Below are 21479 nucleotides of genomic sequence, written 5' to 3' on the forward strand. Positions count from 1 at the left end.
AAATTATTTCAGCTCTTAGTAGTTCTCACTGTCCCAACCACAACAGGTTCATTCCCTGTGCAGTCAAAAGGAGTTTTATTGCTGATGGCAACAACCACTGATTCACTGGGGTCTCAGAAACATTTTAGTGACAGAAAACAACCAAATGCATTTTTTGCACGGACAATAGATCATCCTTGGCAAAAACTATCTCCATACCTACTGCTCTGTCACATGCATGTATAGTAGGTGGTGCCACTTAGCATTCTCCATTTTATCTTGGCTTATCCTCTGTCTGCTAACATCACTAAATCCCTACCAAAAGAAAACACAGTACGAGACTGGATAAGCTTCTGGTTCATAATGTAAATATTCTGGACCAGAATTCCATGTACATCAACCGAACAGATGTCAGTCAGCCTAATTAGTTTCCAACAAGCAGCTTTATAAACTACAGATCTTGTAAAGCCTCCTTACCAACAGATAAGTAGTCCATGTCTGACCATATGCTCCAGCTGAAGCTCTTCCTGTGGCCAAAGTATTTTAAAGACATCTTGTCCACATGGATTCTGTAGTGCCTATCGGGTCATATATGCACAATGATACTTTCCCCTTAATAGGGAACTCTAATAGGGTGTCCTTGTTTTGTTTAATGGTCAGTTTGCAGAAAACCTGTTTACTTGTATAACTTTTGGTTAGAAGCAACCACTGGGAACAGAGATGCTCTGTGACTGCATGAACCTCATTTCCCTAAGCAAACAGGCAAAAAAGCTTATCAAGAAGATCCCACCAATTGTCTCTGTTACCTTTTCCTGTGTTCACTTGCTCATACAGCTAGGAATGTCTCCAAACATCTATTTAGCTTCCTCCAGATGAAACACATTATTTCTCACTCTGTACTCATGCTCATGGAGAGAACTGGTTGCTCTCCTCATCATAATTGCTCACCTTTTAAATGTAAGATTTATGTTCCTTTTCAGTATTGGACAGAGAGACTCTCCTCTCTGTTGGACAGAACATACTTAGCCTCTGACTCTCTTTAAATTACCTGTTTTACAAGCTCCTTGTAGCTCTGTTGCTTTTATTTGTAATATCTTTCAAGACTGGTAGACTCAGCGTCCTCATCTGTATAGAGTATCACGATAGATGCCTTTCCAGCAGCTAAGCTAAAATGAGAAAGATGTAAAAATCTAACGGAATATTCCTTTTGATCCCAGGCAGAATTTGTTTTGTTCTGCTGAATTATGCTGAGATTCTGTCCCAGTACAGCTACTTAATCTCTCGTCGCTAAGGTGTCCCTCAGCCAGAAAGTTCCTTCTGCATTTTCCCACAACCAGTGATTACACACTTATGGTTTTATGGAATTTCACCTTTTACAGCCATAATTCACTGAGCAATTCTTACACAGCTAAACACACAAATTCACTCTAGAAGTTATTTCCCTTATATCACCAACTGATTATAGTAAAAGCTATTAACTTTATTAATGGCTATACGAAGCAATATGCCCCCAGGATCTGGTTCATACTCCTCCAGTGACTGCTCCGCATTAGGGACAGCAGTCACTATTTATACAGTTAAGGACATTCATGTCTACTTCCTTACATGAATTAATTGTCACTCTGGACAACAGAGGTGCAGAAAGTGATTACATTTCATTAGCAAAGCAATGAGCCCTGTGCTCAGTTCAACAGTTCTTCCATATTACATGAAGGTATCCTAACAAGCCGAAGGCTTGGCCTCATGTCTTCCAAATCTTATTAGGACTTTAACAGAAGCAAGGGGTTAAATTGAGTGCTAAATATATCTGACAAAGACAGATGGACCAAAACGCATTCTTGATTACTTCACTAAAACAGTTCCTACCTGTGAGGAACTGAGCCCTTCTCAATGTTTTGTAGGACTAGATCCAGTCTTCCACACAAGAAGCAAAGCGAGATACTCCATGTCTGTCCCACCAAAAGGCATGACAGTTCTAAAAAGTCTTTCATTTTAGTTGATTCATTTTGCTCTGTACTTACATAAAGAACTTTGATCAGTTCAGCCTTTGCTAAATCTAAAGTGTAAGTAACCTAGAAAAACATAGTCAAAAAGCTGCACAGGCATCAATCTGCTTCCAGAAGTTTAAGGACCACAAACTGCATTTGGGTGCGAAAGTAATTTCATTCTTATATTCTGCTTTGGATGCATTAGTTCAAATCTTGAGTGAGTTTCCAAAGTGAATTTTCTGATCATCTCCACTTACGTAAGTTCACAGTCACGCCACAGTCTCCAAGCGTGCACACTGGTCAAATGACATTAAACATGCTCCCTCCATGCATGCATCTACTGCACTGCAACTGCTAAAACATATTCAGCCCATTAAATCACACTAAACCCATGTCACTGTACATGATGCTTACTGTGGACATCATAACCTTGGCACCAACTCACTCAGCTGAGAGAGGCACTCTTTGTGCTGCACTAATTACCACAAAAGATGCAGCCAGAGTCCATTGTTAGAGACAGGATAATGGATAATCCCATCCCATGTTATGTTCTCATGATCTGCCAGTTCCTTACTGTGCATATCTTTTGTAGGGTCAAATAGAGACAGAAGACCATTATAAGTCTTTCTTGTTAAAACATTTTACATTAAGGAAATGGTAAAAGAGATTAATAAATTAATAACTAAATAAATTAACATGAGTTGGGCAGTTCTGAGGTAGAAGGCAGACATTATCCTTACTCACATGTATTGTAGGTTGACATTTTTCACAAATGCATGACGGGACACAAATCTTAAGCCTGAATCCACCACAGTCCTGTGAAAATACATAAAATTGTTAGAATATTTAATTTAAAACACAATGGAAAGCATAATCATAATAATGGTTAAAGTTAATAGTGTAGATGAAATCTCAGCAAGGCTGAACTACGAGATACGGTCTCTACATGCTTCTACAAAAGAAATAAACAAAAAATAGATTCATAAAATATGTATCCCACATACTCACAGATTTTTAAGTCCAACATAGAATCCAACTTCATTGTCATTGATACTTTCTAAATTTCGCTGTTTTGCGATGTAACTGTTGAAAAAACAAGACAGAAAAAAGTATGCAATTGGATCTTTCCTTGGCTTTAACTATCTGAAACTCAGCAGTGACTTCTCACCTACTGCAACTAATGTGAAGATCTAGTTAAAGCATCTGCAGAGTCAAAGTGCTTCTTAAAATCCTCCCTATCATTCAAATGGCATTTTGTGGGACAGGGCTGCAGGAGAAACAGCTGCGTTTTACATAGGCGAAACCAAGCCTTGTTCATCAAGGAAGCAAGTTGCCCCGAAGGGATAGTAAATAAAGCTGCATTACAGTGTCACTGTTTTCCAGAATATGCTTCCCTTCCTCATGGATTTTACAGCACCTTTATGGGCTACCTTTAATGGTGGCAGCAGGACTACCCGCACTTACACTGAAGAAGGACCGGACTGCCTTAGTCTTTTCTCTCACATTGTTAACTTCACCACTTCTTCAACTGATTTCCTCCCACCCACAAAAAGTTTCAGTTCTATTTACAAGGTGTGCCAATAAGACAACTGAGGAAAGTGAGGATGTGCTTCATGATGTTAGATGCACAAGTGGAAATTAAGAGGACAGAAACTGTCATAGTAGACCAAAGTACTGAGTCCACTCATATCCCATGAATATCTGCCTGAACTCCAAAAGGATGTGGGCATGCAAGCCAGTCTTTTGTATTATCATCATGTGAGGTCTATGAGTAACTAGTGACATCCCACAGACTGGAAATTATATTTTACAGATAACACATGGGATTACAGATAATGTTACCACTTCTGCAGGAAGAAAAAAAAGTTTCACAGTGCAAATCATGCAATCTAGGAAGAAGAAATAGAAGGAAATTGCAATTCCACTCACATTCTGGGCTGAAAAGTAAGCCTGATGCAAGAGATACCCTCGTAAAGAGTCCATGCATTTCAAAAGATAACTCCAGTCTCAGAGAATGTTAAACAGAGATTGACTTGTATTTTATGAACATCCAGAACTAACCAAAGCTACAGATTTTCCTAAAAAATAAGCTTTTATTTGCTAGAATAAAACTTGCTTCATTTTAACTATTTTACCTTTTTTTTTATTTAAAGGATATTCTGGTAAACTGGAAAGCAGGTAAATTGCTTTCCCAAAGGCAATCCATCTACCTCAGCTGGTTAAAGAAAGTCACTGAGTGACCACTTCCCAACAGAGTCCTGAGAATCCCAAAAATTTGGCTTAGGCTGTCCTCCATGGCTGCAAAGCTGACTTGTCCTATGCTCTTGCCAAGTACCAGGAAAAGCAAAATGTTTCCCCTAATGGAATTCATTGTCCCTTGGAAAGAAGAAGGGCTGTAAAAAGACAGTGCATGACAACAAAACACATTACTACAGCATCATATGACAATGACTGCTCTGTGGGACTTCTTAGCATAAGATTAACACAGTGTACCCATTAGGAGATAATAGACTTTCCTATTTTGTGTTTCCTTCCTTGGATTTTTTAAGGCAATCTGATTTACTCTCTTGGGGTTTATTAATCTATTTTTGTTTGCTGGTTGGTAAATTTACATATTTTTCCAAATAAAAGCAATTTTATAGTGTATAAAAGACTATCAATTCTTCCACCTAATAGTGCTGCAATTGAGTGATCATACTTCCTCTGAACCTGCCCTGAAGAACTCATGCTTTAATTATCGCTTTCTCTGTCACTTAGACCACATCATGCCAAAAAAAATTATGCAAGAGGTATGCAAGACACCTTCCTCATCCTGTCCTGTGTGTTCAACCAACAAGAATCCTGTCAAGACAACAGAAAAACACAGAGGGAGCAGGGAAGAGTAAAAGAAAAGAAACTGTGCAACCAGTCGTAATAGCTGAAGATTAAACCATCAAAAAAACTCTGACAAACACTGCCAGAATGCAGATCCATCACTTCAATGCACTTATCACCCATCCAAATCTGACATTGCAATTTTAATCATAAAAACATTTAACCAGAACCTCCCACTATGAGAAGCTCCAGAACTTGACATAACTTATAGCGTTGCACAGAAATATATTAGTCTATTATATCCTATGGTAAGCTCAGTCAGCTTGGCCGGAGTCAGTGAAGCTACCACAATTTATATCAGATGAAGATCTGAGTAGGAGTGTGCATTCCATATATAAAGATCAGTGTTGGGCCAAAAAGATCTTATTTGGGAAGAAACAGCAGCACGAACTTACGATATTGTCTTTCCTTCTCCCACGGCATCCCTTAAAAGAAAAGTAAGGGGGGGGGACATAATTTACTCTGAGCTGGTACTAGTCTCTTTATGGTGAATGATTTATGATTCCAGTTCCTAAGGGAAAGAACCAAAAGAATCCACTGATTTTCCATCACTGTACTTTGAGTAGAGACCCAGAAGAAATTCTGGCTAAGTGCAACTAAGTCAAAACAATAACTGTTCTGCAATACCTGTAAAAACACTCTCAGTACAGAACATGGCAGTGAAGTAAATTTCACACAGTCGGAAGTCCTTGAAGAAAGAATGGACAGACATAATTTACCATAAGCAAGTCACGTCCTCTTAGACTTCCTTACTTGCTTAACAAGTCTGTTTTAAGTTAAGCCTTTGTAGCTCTTTCATAGCAATGAGAAAGAAAGGACTACAATGACTAGCTATATTATACAAGGGGAAGTTGTTCTTCTGTTTAATTTAGAGGGAGTTTTGAAATAAAATCTCTCCCTAACTGAAGTCTATTTTTACCTTCTTCACAACTACTCTTTCTTGATGTTACTTATCATCAAACATTAATACTCTAAAAGCTTTGACTTGCAGTGGGCGATGCTGAGAAACGCAATTTGCCTGCCTGCCCTTAAGAATATCCACCCTGTTCTTTAACTGAACATTTTTACCGTACCATAGAAGAAAAACATCCTGACTCATGGCTAGCTGAAGTCATGTGAAGAGCTTAGAAGCACACCACAGCAAAGCACAGCACCATCAAAGCCTGGCTGGATAGTACCCAGTGAGATCACCTGTTATCAGATCACATATCAATTGCTGCTTCCAAACCAAGCCCTCAGCTGCCTACAATACTGTTCGTTTGATTATACTATAGCATTCTACCTCTTCTTCAATGAGTCATGAGTAAACAATATTTGTTTTCAGGCCTTTAATTTCATCTCCCCTAGGTAAACTACTGACTAATTCTAATAAAGGCATTCAGAATCACACACCTGCTGAATGCACATTGCAAACTACAATAACATGTTCATCTCATCACACTTCAGCAGCTACAGGATGATGTCACACACTTATACCTCACCACTTCCGCGGTATTCTGGAAAGAATATTTTAAAAATCTATCATAAAGGAATTAACTCCTTCAAATAAGTTCTCCTTAAAGAAGGTAGTCTTCGGTTCTGCTCATTGCACATATGAAAGACTATAGACACAGCCTTCATAATGTCAGTGAAGCAACCTCTGAACTCCAAGACCATGAAGGGAAAGCACGTTCTGCTCTTTAAAGCAGTCTACATTATTTTGTGCCTCAATAGCTCAAAAAGGAATTTTACTCTAGTTTTCAAATCTTTTTCTTAACCTGAAAAAAAAAGGTCAGCAGAAGTACACTTCCCTAACTTACTTGATTTACGCCATTTCCTCTTGATTCACGTATGTTCAGGTATAGTATTCCATTTGGAGCTATAAGGACATGCTGGAAAACTAGTGCATACTAGTTGTAACAACATAGATTCAAGCAAATAACACTGTAATTCAGTATTTAATTCAGTAATTAAGTATTTCTACTGCCATAAAACTCTCTTTATGGGAAACACATCCTAACACTCAAAAAAAAAAAATCATTTATATGTTTGGCTCTGGTTCATACAGCTGGGGGAAAAAGTTTTTAAAATTAATAAACATTCCCTGGTGAAATGCTTCTGAACACTGGGAAAACTTTACACTCCAAGTCATCTTTTCACAAAACCTTTAGGGAGAAAGGCAGCACACTGCAGACACTGAACTGTCAGTAAATAAGTTAGCATTTAATGACAGACCACATATGTCCGTTGTCTACGCTACTGTGAGAGCTGCATGGTAACATCGACAATTAAACAGTGCAAAGCTACCTAGTGCTGTATCTTCTTACAACCTCAAATGTCAGACCAAGTTCATCAAAAAGTATGCTAAAACTTACCAACACTTTCAGCACACCTGCGCTAATTTATGGTTATGCATTGAAATCATGCAAAATTTCTAAGCGTGACACAATACTTGATGGAACTTAGCAGATGCAAACGGGTTTCACTTGCAGCCCCTCTGAAACCAAATTTAAAATATTGCTTGAGGGATATGAATTCACATAATTTGAAAATGAAGCATAGAGTTACATTCCTGATATGCTGCATATCAGGAATGCCAGGTTTCAGACAGATGTAGGGATCAATGACATAACCTCCACTCAACCAAGAAATCTGTCTAGATAGGACCAAGCTCCCCCTAGGAAGGAAACAAGCAATGAGCATGATATATGAAGTCCGACACAAAAAGCTTGAGACTAGCCCTATAGCTTGGGAACCATGAGTGGGAGGGAAGAGAAAAAGAGGCAGTTATAGAACGAGCAATAAACTCAATCGTTTCACTCAGTACAAGTGGAGGTGTGTTCAAATCTAGACGTTTTCTCATCCTTGATCAGAAAATGTCAGTGTGCAGGAATGACCAGCAAGTTAACATCAAGTTTCTTATAAAATTTAAAAAATCCACAACATTAATTTTTCAATTATTAACTGAGGCTTATGGTGAAGAGATCCCAAAGAGCACGTCAGTGCTCAAAGGAACTCATTTTTTTTTTTCAGAAGATGTAAAAGCAAAAATTACATGGATCCTCAACAGTCTTTCAGAAAACAATCTGCAGAGTTGCTTTGAATGTTGGCAACACCATATACAGCTATCTGTCAACTCAGAAAGTAATTGTTTTAAAAGCTATTGTAGTAGATTTTCTTAATTTGTTAAGTAAACAGTTACAGATGCAGTCTTTTTTTAGTGTCACCTACAAGCAAGAAGTTCTCTACAAACCTATAGGCCTATTCCAATTATTTTATTCTATTTTGTTGTCTCCATCTGGTACCATCAGTGCCAGATCCATGAGGTCAAGCTCAAGAAACAGAAGTTATACTGCTAAAAGAGCATACTGTAACTCAGGGAAAAAAGGCAGTGTGTTGCGTTAGTCCACTGTGGACTTAGCAAGCATTCAGCAGTTTTACAAACAGGTGCTCAGCTCCTTGGCTGTCTGGTGTCTCCTGAGAAACTCTGAGCTAGAGCTGTGGCGCGATTTTTTTTTTTTTTTTTAAGCTGTGAATCGCTCTTTATTCTGATTGCCACTATCGCAGGCTCCTTAAGCCACTCTTTCGGGGGTGGGGGCTGGTAGTTTCCCTCCCATTTAGAGTATTTAACCATGAGTCACAGAAGACTACAAGAGGCACCTCTACACATGCCAGTACAGCAGCTCCAGAGCGGACATAATTAAGGCTGGGATCTTTTTTTACAGCAACAGGCACACCCATTTTTGAGGAAATCTTTCACTACACATATCCCACATTCAGATAAGGCACTGTTCAAGGTGATACGAAACTTAGCACCTCAGAGCCAAGGTCACAGACCACAGTTACCTTCAAGAATTCCCTGTTCTCCATGTGTGGCTGCGTGAACTGCCAGGAGACAGTGAGGCTCTGTGCCAATATACTGTGATCATCCAATCTCCAAAGCCATCATTTTAAACAATTAGTGCTGGCCCCCCAGCTTAAGGCAGGAGAAAACAGGAATTCAGTACAGATCCCAATCTTGTCTCAACACTGCAGGAGTGGATCCATACTCCTGCTTACAATCACAACTCCCTGGAAAATGGAAAGCCCGCAGTGTGCCAGCCAGCCTTAGTTCCATCTTTCCAAGACGTAAACATGAAGATAAAAGTAAAATTAAATTAATATGTCTGCAAAGCAGAGTTTAAGGAAGCAGTTACTATATTTAGAGGCAGGGAAAACAAAATGTAATGCACCCTTGGGCTTACTTACTTTTCTGGTTTGGCTTCAAGGTATTTGTCCTGCTTTTTTCAAATAGTAGACTACCAAATCAAGCAAACTCTCAAGACATTTCATGCAGCTTTCCAGACTTAAGATTCATGTCCTTGTTGAGCTCCACCATCAGAATTACTTTCCCCAAAATGCATGCAAAGCTTACCTAACTATTTTCTCCACTCAGAGACCTGTCTTTCTCCTTGCACTCCATGAAGTTCATACATTTGATATTTCACCAAGATATCAATTTTTGACATTTCTCCATCTAGCTTTTCCTTAGGATAGGTGTTTTGGAGATGTTGATTTTTTTTATATAGTAGGAAAGAAACTATCATCTGGCCAAGCAATAACCTTTTTATTCATAAAGGTATGTCTTAATCACTGCCTTTACACTTATCTATAAAACATGTTCCATCCACTGTTAGGAAGAGGCTTAAACTTCTGCAAAGTCCCTTTATAACATATACACTAAAAATCACACAATAACACAAAAAAAGGAGAGTAGTGAATGTGGCTTTTCATTAGGTCTCAACAGAAAGAAGACAGAAAACTAGTACTTTTTTTTTATTATTTGGTTTGCAAGGAAGAAAGGGTATCTCAAAGGAATGAGTAAATATAAACAAGTATATGTGCCATTTCTTTCTCCTACAGAACCACCTAATGCAGCGACCCTTCAAAGACTAGTAACACAATCTCTCTTTTTCAGCACTTGCATATACTACCTCTGTAGCTGTTACTGGCCTTGTTGCAAATGAGGATGGCAAAACATCAGTTCTATAAAAGCAAAGTAAGATTACTCCTAACCATCCTTTACATGCATCTTTTTAGGTCCCTCAGTGAAGTAAAACACTAAAGTATCTCAGCTTATGTCAAAACTTTCGAATTCTCTTTTTTCCTGGAACCCAAACTCAGGCAGTGACTTTGTGGAAGAGATGTCTTAAGTGAGTTGCACATCCTTCAGAGTTAGATAAGCACTTACTGACATAAATTAGTATGCTTCACAATATTTTAAGTCTTCTTCCTGTGTCCAGGTTTTGACATGTTCAACATTCCCTAACCCTTTGATTCAACATAAGAAATTCCCTCTGAGGTCTGTCTTCCCCCTGCCCCTCATATATAATTTCCACTGTTTGACATTAATACTTGGCTTTATTCAGTTTAAAACTACTGGCGCTCAGAATGTCAAATACTCTCAATCTGCTCTAATATTCACTGGATCAGTGGGACATATGTCCATACCTGCCAACTGTCCACTGTCTCACTCGCTCCATGCAATACACCTCATGCCAAATACAGATCAAAAGGTATGTTTGGCTGCTTCCAAACAGCGGAGCAAAATTTAAAACTGAGGTCATCTATCCAGGAAACCCTATCTACATCCTGCTAATGCATTAAATTTGCTGAATAATTTGACTTCTGACTTCTCAAACAATATTCACCTTTCCATAAGCCAGCAAAAATTTTCCTTTCTGTTTTGATTTAAGTCTTGAGAGTCAACATATGGTCATAATCTCTACCCTTTTTCTCTGCAATTATTACATAGAGAACCCAACTGGTAGATGTTTTTTGATTCTTCAAATGATACCATCTGCTGCCATGGTTCACAATTGATTTCCTAGCCTCTTTCCTTGTGAAACATCCTGCATAGCTCTATCCACAGATCTGTCTCTTCTTCAAGCCATATCTTGTGTTTTAATGGAAGACATACATGAGTACGTCTTCACATCATGTTACCAAAGCACTCCAAAAGGGTCATGGGTTGTCTTTTCTACTTTCCATGATACTGACTCTCTTTCTTAACATCTACCTCATTCTTCTAGGCCCAGAACTCAGGTTGCTACCTTCTGTATGTCTTACTATTTATATTTAACCAATGCATTTTTTTCAGAGATCATTTTAACAGCATTAAAATTGCTTCTTTGCTAAAGCCCTTCTGAGGCACTCTTCACTCTTGTACAGTTCTCTATTTCACTTTCTTTTATCACGTTTATTTCCATTCTGTTCTCTGTCCTGTACAGACCCTTTATCCTTATTTTAATTGGCCAATCTTTTGAGTTTATAGCTTTTTCCATTAGCATTCCTAAAAAAAACCCCACTTTCTCTTCACTTGAGGAATGCTGTTCTTCACTTAATATAAGTGCTTTCTTACTTGCGCTGCATATATTAACATAATGATGTGTTTATAACATTTTTCTGCACATTTGTCAGTATCTAGAGTATTTCAAATACTCCTGCAGACTGCCACATTGCTGCAACTGTTTCCATAACTTTCCATGTTCCTGTAATTCACCAGTTTGATTTTTGACAAATTGTCTCTTGCAATGGCACATACAGACAAGCATCTTGTGTTTTTCAGGTTTTTCTTTGTATTTCTGTTCGTTCTGCTGCCTGACATATACGTATTGCCTCTTCTAGAGTTATATTAACTTTACTTAAAAATCCACTCACGGACGTCTTTATTGTTATACTTTAGGAAAACATACTCTTTTTTTAAGCACTAGTTTTCCATTTTAATATCACTTCAAGTCTTGGCATCTTCCCTTTGATCACCTTCCCTTCAAACTGAACCCTCACCTTAAACATTACTCTTTCACAAGGTGACATTTTTTGTTACAGTAGTCTTCAGACTTCACTGTTTCTGCAAAGGTGCCTACTTCTTAACCACTATCAATTTCATAACATTCTTCTTTTACCATTACAGCTTTTGTCCCTTCCACTGCTTACCAGTAGAATAATATTTTCCTAATCCACTACTCTTTTTCTCTTTATGCTTCTCAGGACGATACCACACCACTGCACACACCTTTCAGCATTCCTCCAACCTACACACCTTTGCATCATTCCCCCTGCCCTAGGACATGCCCGGTGAAGGTGGTGTTCACATGCAGTTATACAACATCAAGCAGACGTTTTGATGATACTTCCAACTGTCAGGACTCCCATCTCCCAAACCTCTCATTTCAGATACTCACTGCAAAGACCAAAACTACGTCAAGTTGAAGTGCTCACTAAAAGTCATAAGAATATGCAGAAGTGCTCTATAGCAGGCAACAAGTATGCATACAACCAGACCAAGCAAATCAAAGGAACAACTACCCTGTCTCCATACAGACAGGAATGCTGTGAAAGGTGGAGAAAAACGTTCAGGGCAGGGAAGATCAACAGAGTTGTTCTTCTGCCCATGCCCACCTCCAGGACAAGCGGTATCTGTTTCTGCAGCTGCATCACCTAGGTCCACATCACAAAAATGATACAGGATCCAATCAAGAATGCAGTCACTGCTCACAGACATGGTCCAGATCTGCAGTCATGTCTACTGCAGAAGCAGTAACCACCTTTAGTATTTTCCTGTTTAGGTGCCCTCATGTCACATGTGGATTTGTGCAAATTCAAAATGTTTGTAAATCTATTTGAACATAATCCAAAAAAATTAAAATTCTGTGTATATCTATAAATATATGTGCAATACACAGTCCTCAAAAGATACTTACATTTCTACTATTCTGAACTGAAAAATGATTCAGCATATGCTTAAGTAAACTACATGATTAGTCGCATGAAGTCAACGTAGTGGCTTCTCCCAGGAAAGTACAGTGTATGTGTTTGTTGGGTGAGGATCACAGTATGTATAATGCATTTGAAAACGGGTTCCTAAAAATTAGGAAGAGGCAAGACTGGAGGTCACTGCAGTAGGAGTTGAATATGAAACAGTGTATTTATCCACCTAGTGGCAGGGAGGAATAGGAGGGGAAAGGAATCCCACCTTCCCAAACTTAAGGCAACATTCACCAAATACAGTCACCCATTTAAAACATTAAAAACAAACAAACAAAAAAAAAAAAAAACAAAACCAAAACCAGAAGACCCATCTGTATAAGGTCAAAGACAGCAGAATTGGAAGAAATGCTGGAAATAATTCTTCAGTAGAGCCCATGAGTACCACATTGAATTCTTTCCTCTACCTAAGGGAATACGATCCCAGGGCCCCAGAAAATACCATACTATAAGGTCAGTCTCAACCTTATCTGATCATGCTGTCCTAGCTTTTGTCATTATTGAACACTCAGCGAAGCCAAAGCAGGACCCAGCTGTCTCACTACACAAATAAGCATCACAGTTGCTTAGCTAAACAGACTGTCCTTCCCTTTGACCCAAAAGCACATTTAAATATTCCATGTCAAGGAATGCGACTCAGACAGGAAGAACTAAGGCAAGCCCACATCTGTGCACCAATCATATAGGACAGCAGTTAAGATGCTGACACGCAAGACCTTGGTTCAGACCTATGCTCTGCTTCAAGCAGGCCACGTGCACTGCTGAAATGGCTCATCTGGGACCACATAAACATCTTGCTCTACATCACAACGCTGCTAGCTAAAAGGAAGGTCGTGCTTTTTCCACTCATCCCAGCTAACTAAGTCCTCAAGGTCTTCTAATACTCGGTGGAGAAAGAAGTGGTTGCCTCCACTGGGTAATTTGCAGTAGGAAAACTCATTTAGCCCCCTGAATCTTCTTCTTGGAAGAAGGAAACTGCCCATTGCTGTCAGGAGAGTAGCCAGCTGAGTTAAGTGCCTTTGCTACAGTGTTCGTAGGGAGATGTCAGATTTTAAATCTTGAGGCCTGGACAGTCACAGATACGGTTACCAAGCCCAGCACATCACACCCACAGCACATGCTGTGAAAAGTCTCACAGTCCATGCCCTGTAAGTCTGACAAACTCAGTATGTGCATATGATTTATCCACATATGCTTGGTGTGCCGTCTGGCATTCAGAAAATCAGACCGTTGTTTCAAAAAAAAATGGGAAAAGTCACGTCCTATACACTCTTCATATGGAATACAGTGTTTGATTTTGCAATGTGGGACATCCACGCTTCACAGGACATCTGCCAAATATGGCCCTAATTATTTTACATCTATGGTTAGGAAATAAAAAAAGGTAAAAACAATTTAATTTAAATCTGAAGTGGAAGAGTTCTTTTGGTTCAAATGTCAAAACAAGAGGAAAAATAGGTAACTTGTCCAGGCCCAAACAGAGCTCTGTTGACAGACTCTTCCATAAGCGGCTTAGAAGTGTTGCCATTTCATTGTTTTCTGTTTCAGCAATGGAGTAACTTTGATTAGTACACAACCCTTCTTTTATTTATACATCAGACAACTGCATGCAGTGAATCAGGTATCCTCCATGGATCCAGCACAAGCTCCGGCAGTGACTGCAGCTGCTACCGTGTTGCACATGGAGGTGCAGCTTCATTTCAATACAGAATTACCTAAAACTTCGTAAAAGACTCCTCTGAAATACTCCATCTTAACCGCCTCTTGCCTCAACATATTTAGTCTTCACACACAAGACAACACATGAGATCCAAGAAAAACTGCAAGCCAAAACCACATCAAATAAAGGTATACAGGCCCCTTCTCTTCCAAACTTAAAACAAAGATTTTTCATCCTTCAGTTGTCCTCCAAATTACTCTATCCTGGTGAAATGGTAATTCCATCCAGTTTTGCCACTGACTTTAACAAGACAAGAACCTCAGCCTCATCTTTTCCCCAAAATAAATAAAAGGCTTTTAAGTCCTTTACTGGACCAGGATCGGCAGGCTTAGAAAAATGCTGGTTAGTGGCACTGTTCAGAAATTACAATCTCTTAAACTGGCTCCATAAAAGCTCTGGGCCGTGGACATTGCTCTTCCTTCTCTTACTCCTGGGAAAGAATCTCATTTCTTCAGGCCTTGTCTAGGAATCAGAGAATATTTACCGGAAATCTGATCTTCAAGAATGTATGACACTGATGACAAAACAAGCCATAAACAAGAATAGCTGGATTGGTATTAAATACGTTTATGTTTCACCCGTAACTACTGTGGATGATCAACACTTAATGCAGGTCATTTTCTTCCAAGAAATAACAATTTTAAAGAAGCATGTTCGCAACAGAATTTTCATGGCATAGCATGGCACCTTTCCTAAGTCCATTAAGCTTGTTCAATGTTATGGTTAACAGTAGCTATTTAGGAAACAGGATCTCCATATGCATATTTCAAGAAGGGGAGTAGTTTGGTTTGCTTTATGCAGTTTCTAAAAAGACAGGCTCGTAATTGAGTATGAATTGAGGTGCATCCTGATTATATTTGACTTTAATAGCAGCTATGTGCCTACATACATTTGGATGAAGAAATCTCAGCAAACAGTGTCTAGTAACCAAGCGTATTCCTATCCCTGGCAGTAGAGGCTTTCAAACCCCTATGAATTTACTTCCCCATTTGAAATGCATGTAAATTAATAAATCTATCAAATCAGTGCTTCACTTTTTAAAGGACAGTTTTTAAAGACAGGAGTTTTTTCGATGCAACAAGCTAAATATACATTTAACATAAATAAGGCATTAACACAATTTTAGACTTCTCTGCTCTGTTTTTCATCTTTCTTTACTCTTCATTCCATGCTACATCCAGCTTGGGCAAGGATATCTGGATGGCCACCTTCATTAACATATTGTTAAACATTCTTGCAACAACAGATGCAAACACAGGACAGAGAGAACCACAACCCAAAACTAATAAGGGGAGGGAGCGCCTCTCTTTTGCTTTACAATGATTTGGTTTCTAGAATATTGCTAAACTACGTCCTCTCTTACAGTGTCAGCATAAAAATAATGGAATCTGTGAAATCTAGAAAATGCCGTCCTGAAGATACCACAGGCTGGACTGATGAGCCCTCTCCTTTCTCATTAGTTGGGAAGTTTCTTGAAAACAATGTATTAAGAACAAATCCTTTAATTCATCAAAATGGCTTTTATTTTACTACATAAGTCCCAAATGCCCCTTAAGACCCCAGAGTGATCAAAGACACAGACGGAGCAGCAGTACTCCAGCAGTCTGACACTGACTGACTCCTGAAGGACACTGCCCTCCTCCAGCATCAGCTGTTTCCTCTCAGCCCATCAGAGAGAGCCCCAGTGAAGACCCTCAGGAGCCCCCTCAGTTCTCCAATTTAAAGGAGGAGGACTAAAACAAGCACTACAAAAGGTTCACTCGCCCTATCCAATTACCCAGAAAAATAAAAGGAGGGGAGGGGGAAATAGCAGGAATTACACCACTACCATCTAAAATCTCTAATAATTTCTGCATGGTGCTTCGTGTTTTATTGTCCAATTCCAAGTCACCAGAAATAACTTTTTAATCCAGCCGAGCAATGCAAAGCTGCACAGCCAAAAGTCATTTTGAGGAGGAAGGGGCAAGGGGTTGAGAAGCCTTGTGGACAGTCTCATATTATATTAAATCTACAATAGCCTAGAAATCTAAAATGAAAGAGATCCAAAAATACCAACAGCTCTGAGCTTCACATGAATTTAAACTTGCGTTTTTTTTTAGCACAAGCTCTCATGACTTGTTAAATAATTTACTCTATAAATTACTTATCTTGTCTTATTTATTAACAATTCTAGAGTGCTTTATATAACTGCATTAGAAATTTATTTTGTGGTTTTGAAATGTACGCAATACACAATCACCTCTCTTTTAATAGGCAACAGTTTAAAAGTCACCTACTACTCGTTGGCAAGCACTTCTTCCTGAAATACAACAATTTATTTCAAACCCCATCCACCTGAATAATAATAAATCAACATATTAATGACTCAATACCAGAACTGTGAAACTAGGCCAGGAGTATACTTGCAATCTAAGAAGACACTTTGAAATCAAAGTCTTTGAAGAGTCATATATGATGAGATCTACTAACAATGCATTTCAGTTAATGAGAAAATATTAGACCAGTCCTTTTATAAGAAGTCCTGAACACTTTAAAAATGACTCATTCACTATCCTATTCTTGCTTGAGTGATCTCGACAAGGACTACTTATTTGCTACTGTGCCTACAATGCATGGATTTAACAACACTTATATAGCCATTTTGCTTTCACCACTCTTGGTCCTCGGCTCTTAACATAAGCTTCAATGACTAGTATCACGATTTTAATGCATGATATTCGCTTCCGAGTTCAATTTATCTCTAAGAACATCAAAACCAGCAAGCAATGACTACGTTTAAGCTCTGTTATGATAAGCAATCTTAGCACTGGCACAAGCTTTCCAGATAAAGGCCAGCCCACATCAGCACCCTAGACAACTGGGCAAATCTAAAATCTCGTTTAGAGAGAGAGGATTTTCAGAATCTGCTTTTCATTCACCTTAACAGAAAACTATGCAAAAACAGCTAGGAAGATGACTAAGAAAGGCACCAGGCATAAATATTCTTATGGCTTCCCACACCAAGATTCAGCAGCAGGCCCTCATAGGGCTGATGCAGAGTGCTCTGGCTGTCTTTCTGCTTCTCTTGCTAGATTTGGATGGTGGACCCAATCTGAAATCAAGAAATAGCTGGATTGGGAGAAGCATGTTTATTAAGCTGTAAACCACAATTCACCTACGGGCCAAAGCAGAGCTGAAGCACCTGGCTATCAAGTGGTGAAGACTGCCCAATGAGTGGGATCGCAGCTCTGGTATTCCTACTAGCACCACCCCAGCTTTCTCTCCCACCTCCTGGAGCCAAGGGAAACCCTGGCTGTCCACCCACACCCTGCCTGCTCAGTGCCATCTACCTGGCCTGCAGCCAACCCTCTGCACCACCATGGGTTTCACACACTCATGGGAAAATGGACTGCTGAGCCCGCTCTTTTCTCTATAGTTATGCATGTCACACCGACACCCCAGTGCACATGACTCAAGTGACAATCTTGACTCTGCCCACGCGCCCCAGGTGCCTGTGGATGTTTTGCCTAGGACTGCGGGATCCACTCGCCTCAAGAGCAGGACATAAGCAACTAATGAAAGACTGGCTTCAACGGACACTAAAGAAATACATGGGAATAAACTACCAGAAATTGTCTTATGCTCTTCTCACTCTACCTATACCAACAGTATTTCATCAGACTTCAATTAAATTTTGCTCTGGAATCTACAGAGCACATAAAAAAAAATACCAAACAACAGGTCTGAAGCTTCCCAAGTAAAATGCAATGCCCCAGCCTCTTAAATCTGTTTGTTAGCTCGAATAAAGCAAGACCTGCAGTGTTATACTTCCACAATCTGTGTCTACTACATTAAAACCGCTTCCCTACATATCTACCATTTGCTGAGCTCCCACGATGAAATAACGTGACAGCTACTGCAGTCCAATTTTTAATTTATGTCTATAAACGAATTAAAGGGCCTCTGTGTTTTATGTTGAAACTACGCATGAAAAGGCCATCTTAAATATGTGCAACAGCACCTCTTGAGAAATCCATGACTCAAAATTATTTTTAGATCACCAAACATAACAACATGCAATGTCACAGTATGATACAGTAAAAACTGAAAAGGACTGTAAAGACAGTGATGCTCAAAAAGCACAGGAAAATGAAAACCAAAAGCATCAATGCAAAATGACTGGATATGTTTTCATTGCTGAAATATGCAATTATGTATGTGTTTTCTTCCCTGTTCTTTTAAACAGTTTAAATTCTAGGAGGAATTTGCTCTGTTACCTCCAAATTTAAAGTATGGGATAATGAGGCTATCAACGCCTATGAAAATGAGCAGTGATGCATAGCTCAAAGCATTTTTTTTAATGAAGCAATCCACGGAATATTAAACAAACATCTGAAACAGTAACTGCAGTAACAACTCAGAAAGATTATTTCTTTACCTTACATCCTAAAAATTTACCAAAGGTAAGCCATATGCAAGTAGTAGAAAAAAACACCTCCAGCTTTTTTTTCCCTAACATACAGAGGGAAACGCAGCAAGCTGACTTCAGTAAACTGCAGAAAGGTAGCCCAAAGACTAGAATTTAACCTAAAATCACACTATTTCACTGTATTTTTACATCATTTCTAAAGAAAACTAGGAAAAAGACAAGAAGCGTGGAGAACGCAAACGGTGAGAAAATTGTACAGATTCGGGGAAAATATTCTGGTAGCTTTTACATTAAGAATGCAATGGGAAACAATCGAGAAGCAATAGGGACTAGGAAATAAGAGAAATGGACAGGACAGCTTTAGAAGGTGTTTTTCTTCCCCCAGAGCTATCATATACGAGTCCTACATCCAAGATTTTTTTGCTCAGTAAGAGCCTTTGCAGCTTTTCTCAGGCAACGTATGTGGACACGACAGAGGGCAGAGCTGGGAGACGATGCAGGATTGAACACGAACACAGCTCCCTCCCCAAATATCAACTGCAGGCAAAGGAGAACGGAAGCGATGCATGGGTAGGAGAGGGGCAAAAAAACACAAACCACAACTTTTTTGCACCTTCCCCACTATTAATGACGGTTTCTTAATCCTCCAGCACCTCCTTAGAGGTAGAACGATACTCATTCCACCGCAGGCTCCGTATTTCCTCCTTTGAGCCACCTTACCGAGAAGGGCAAAGCACACTCGCATGGCTATAACTACGGCAGGGAAGATAGTTTGCTGCCTCTTCCACCAGAATCTGCCGCATCCCCTCCTTTTTTTTTTTTGTTTTCCTTTGGTGTGGTTTTTTTTTTTTTTAATGTTAAAAAAATAGAAAAATTAGTATAGGAGAGATCTGGGGGAGGAAGGGAAGCTACCCACCAAAGCTCTCGGTTCTCGAGAATAACGGAGGGAGGGAAAGCAAAAAAAGAGGAGGATGACCCCCCCTTTCTCCCGAAGGGCCGGAGAGGTCGGGACGGTGCGCGACCCCCGCACCACGGGAACCGCATCGCCCGCAATTGGGATTCATCATCATCCTCATCATCTAAACGGTCTCGCAGCGGCATCTCTGGGAAGTGGCGTCGGAATTAAACCGCAGCGGGCTCCCGGCCGCATCTTCCCGCGGAGCCGTCCCCCTCCCGCAGCGCTCCCGGGGCCGTACTCACATCTCGGTGACATTGTCGCCCTCGGCGCTCCGCTGCGGCACGGGGAAGGAGGCGATGCCCGGCGCCGGCTCCGCGCACCAGATCCTCCAGGAGCTGCAGCGGCAGGACGCGGGGCAGCCCAGCGCGCCCCTCCAGCAGCCCAGCACCAGGCAGCACAAGCCCCAGAGCCGCGCCAGGCCGGGCCCCGGCCTCCGCCGCCAGGACACCATGCCGCCCCCGCTCACTCCAGCGCTGCCCCGGCCGCCTCCTCCCGCCCGGGCGCTCCCGCGGAGGGCGCGCAGCCTCCCGCAGAACGGGGCTTACATGGGCGCGCCGGGAGTCGCCCGCACGGGGAGCGGGGCGGCTCGAAGGACGGGGGGCGAGCACCTGTCCCCCGCGGGCGGGCGAGCGGCGCCGCCTGCCCCCGCGGCGGCTCCCGCTGGTGCTGCGGCAGGCGCGGAGCGGCGGGGGCTGCGCTCCCACCTGCGGGGGCGCGGGGGGAGAGGGCCGGCGGCGGGGCTCGGGGCGCCGCGCTCTCGCCGCTTTACGCACCGTCTCCTCCTCCCTCTTAGCTGATAATAAAGCAGCCCCGGCTCTCGCTTCCAGCCCAAGCCGGGGAGCTGCCGGCAAAGTGACGTGGGGCTGACGCAGAGAGGGGCAGAAACTCCACAAAATGAGCCTGAAATCAAAAAAAAAAAAAAAAAAAAAAAAAAAAAAAAAAAAAGACAAAAGCAACAAGAGAAGGAGGGGGGGAAGGGGGAGAGAAGGGAGGGTTCCGAACAGGAGATACCAATCGGCAGTCTGCGCCTGAGCCTTCAGGCACACACGCACGCACACGGGCGAGCGGGGACACCTTGCCCAGAGGCAGCGGGCAGCCGCGCCGGGGCGGGACCTCGCCACTGGGCGACCAGCGGGATGCTGCAAGAGGCGGCGGATGAGCGACCCTAGAACGCATTGACCGTTTTCCCAAAACGCCTCGTCCTTCCCTTAACACCTCGGGGATGTTTTGCTCTTTCCTTTCCTCCTCTCCCCACCCCGTGCGGGTTTTCCGCAGCGCTGCCCCCGCCGCAGTGCTGCGCGCTCCGCAGGCGCCACCGCGCGTCCCGCCGCCGCCGTGCACCGCGCCCGCGGGGGGCGGTGATTAGCGGGGAGGTTTAATTAATCTCCGAACGCGGTGTGGACCACTAAGGTGTCCGCTTGGCAGACAAGGAGATACCATTTCCATGCACTGGTGCTGTGTCAGGTCTGGCTTAGATAAGTGTATCACATAGTCTCATAGAATAGTTTGGGTTGGAAGGGACCTTGGAGATCATGCTGTTCCAACACTCCTACCATGGGCAGGGACACATCCCACTAAGATCAGGCCCCATCCAACGTGGCCTTGAACACCTACAGGGATGGGGCAGCCACAGCTTCCCTGGGCAGCCTGTGCCAGTGCCTCACCACCCTCACTGTGAAGAAATTCCTCCTTGTGTCTAGTTTATAGACATTGCCCCTTGTCCTATCACAGCAAGTCTTTGTGAACAGTCCCTCCCCAGTTTTCCAG

At 41.4% G+C, this 21479-nt stretch overlaps 1 protein-coding gene across 9 annotated transcripts in view; it reads right to left on the reverse strand.

The window, feature by feature from the left end:
• The window catches only part of NTRK2 (neurotrophic receptor tyrosine kinase 2), a 204582-nt gene extending 184034 nt beyond the window's left edge, over positions 1-20548 (reverse strand). For 3 of the 9 annotated variants that reach the window (XM_054053745.1, XM_054053744.1, XM_054053747.1), the window contains exons 1-3: positions 19955-20539; positions 2976-3050; positions 2712-2783 (exon numbers count right to left, since the gene is read on the reverse strand). In XM_054053745.1, the coding sequence (XP_053909720.1) occupies positions 2712-2783; positions 2976-3050; positions 19955-20163 (356 nt within the window). In that variant the 5' untranslated portion in view covers positions 20164-20539. Of the gene's footprint in view, positions 1-2711; positions 2784-2975; positions 3051-19954 lie in introns of all 9 variants that reach the window. The other 6 variants (XM_054053741.1, XM_054053742.1, XM_009561637.2 and 3 more) reach the window with 6 other exon arrangements.
• Positions 20549-21479: the final 931 nt, after the last annotated feature.

Source organism: Cuculus canorus, chromosome Z, assembly GCF_017976375.1.
Source record: "Cuculus canorus isolate bCucCan1 chromosome Z, bCucCan1.pri, whole genome shotgun sequence".
NCBI classification, from domain to species: Eukaryota; Metazoa; Chordata; class Aves; order Cuculiformes; family Cuculidae; genus Cuculus; species Cuculus canorus.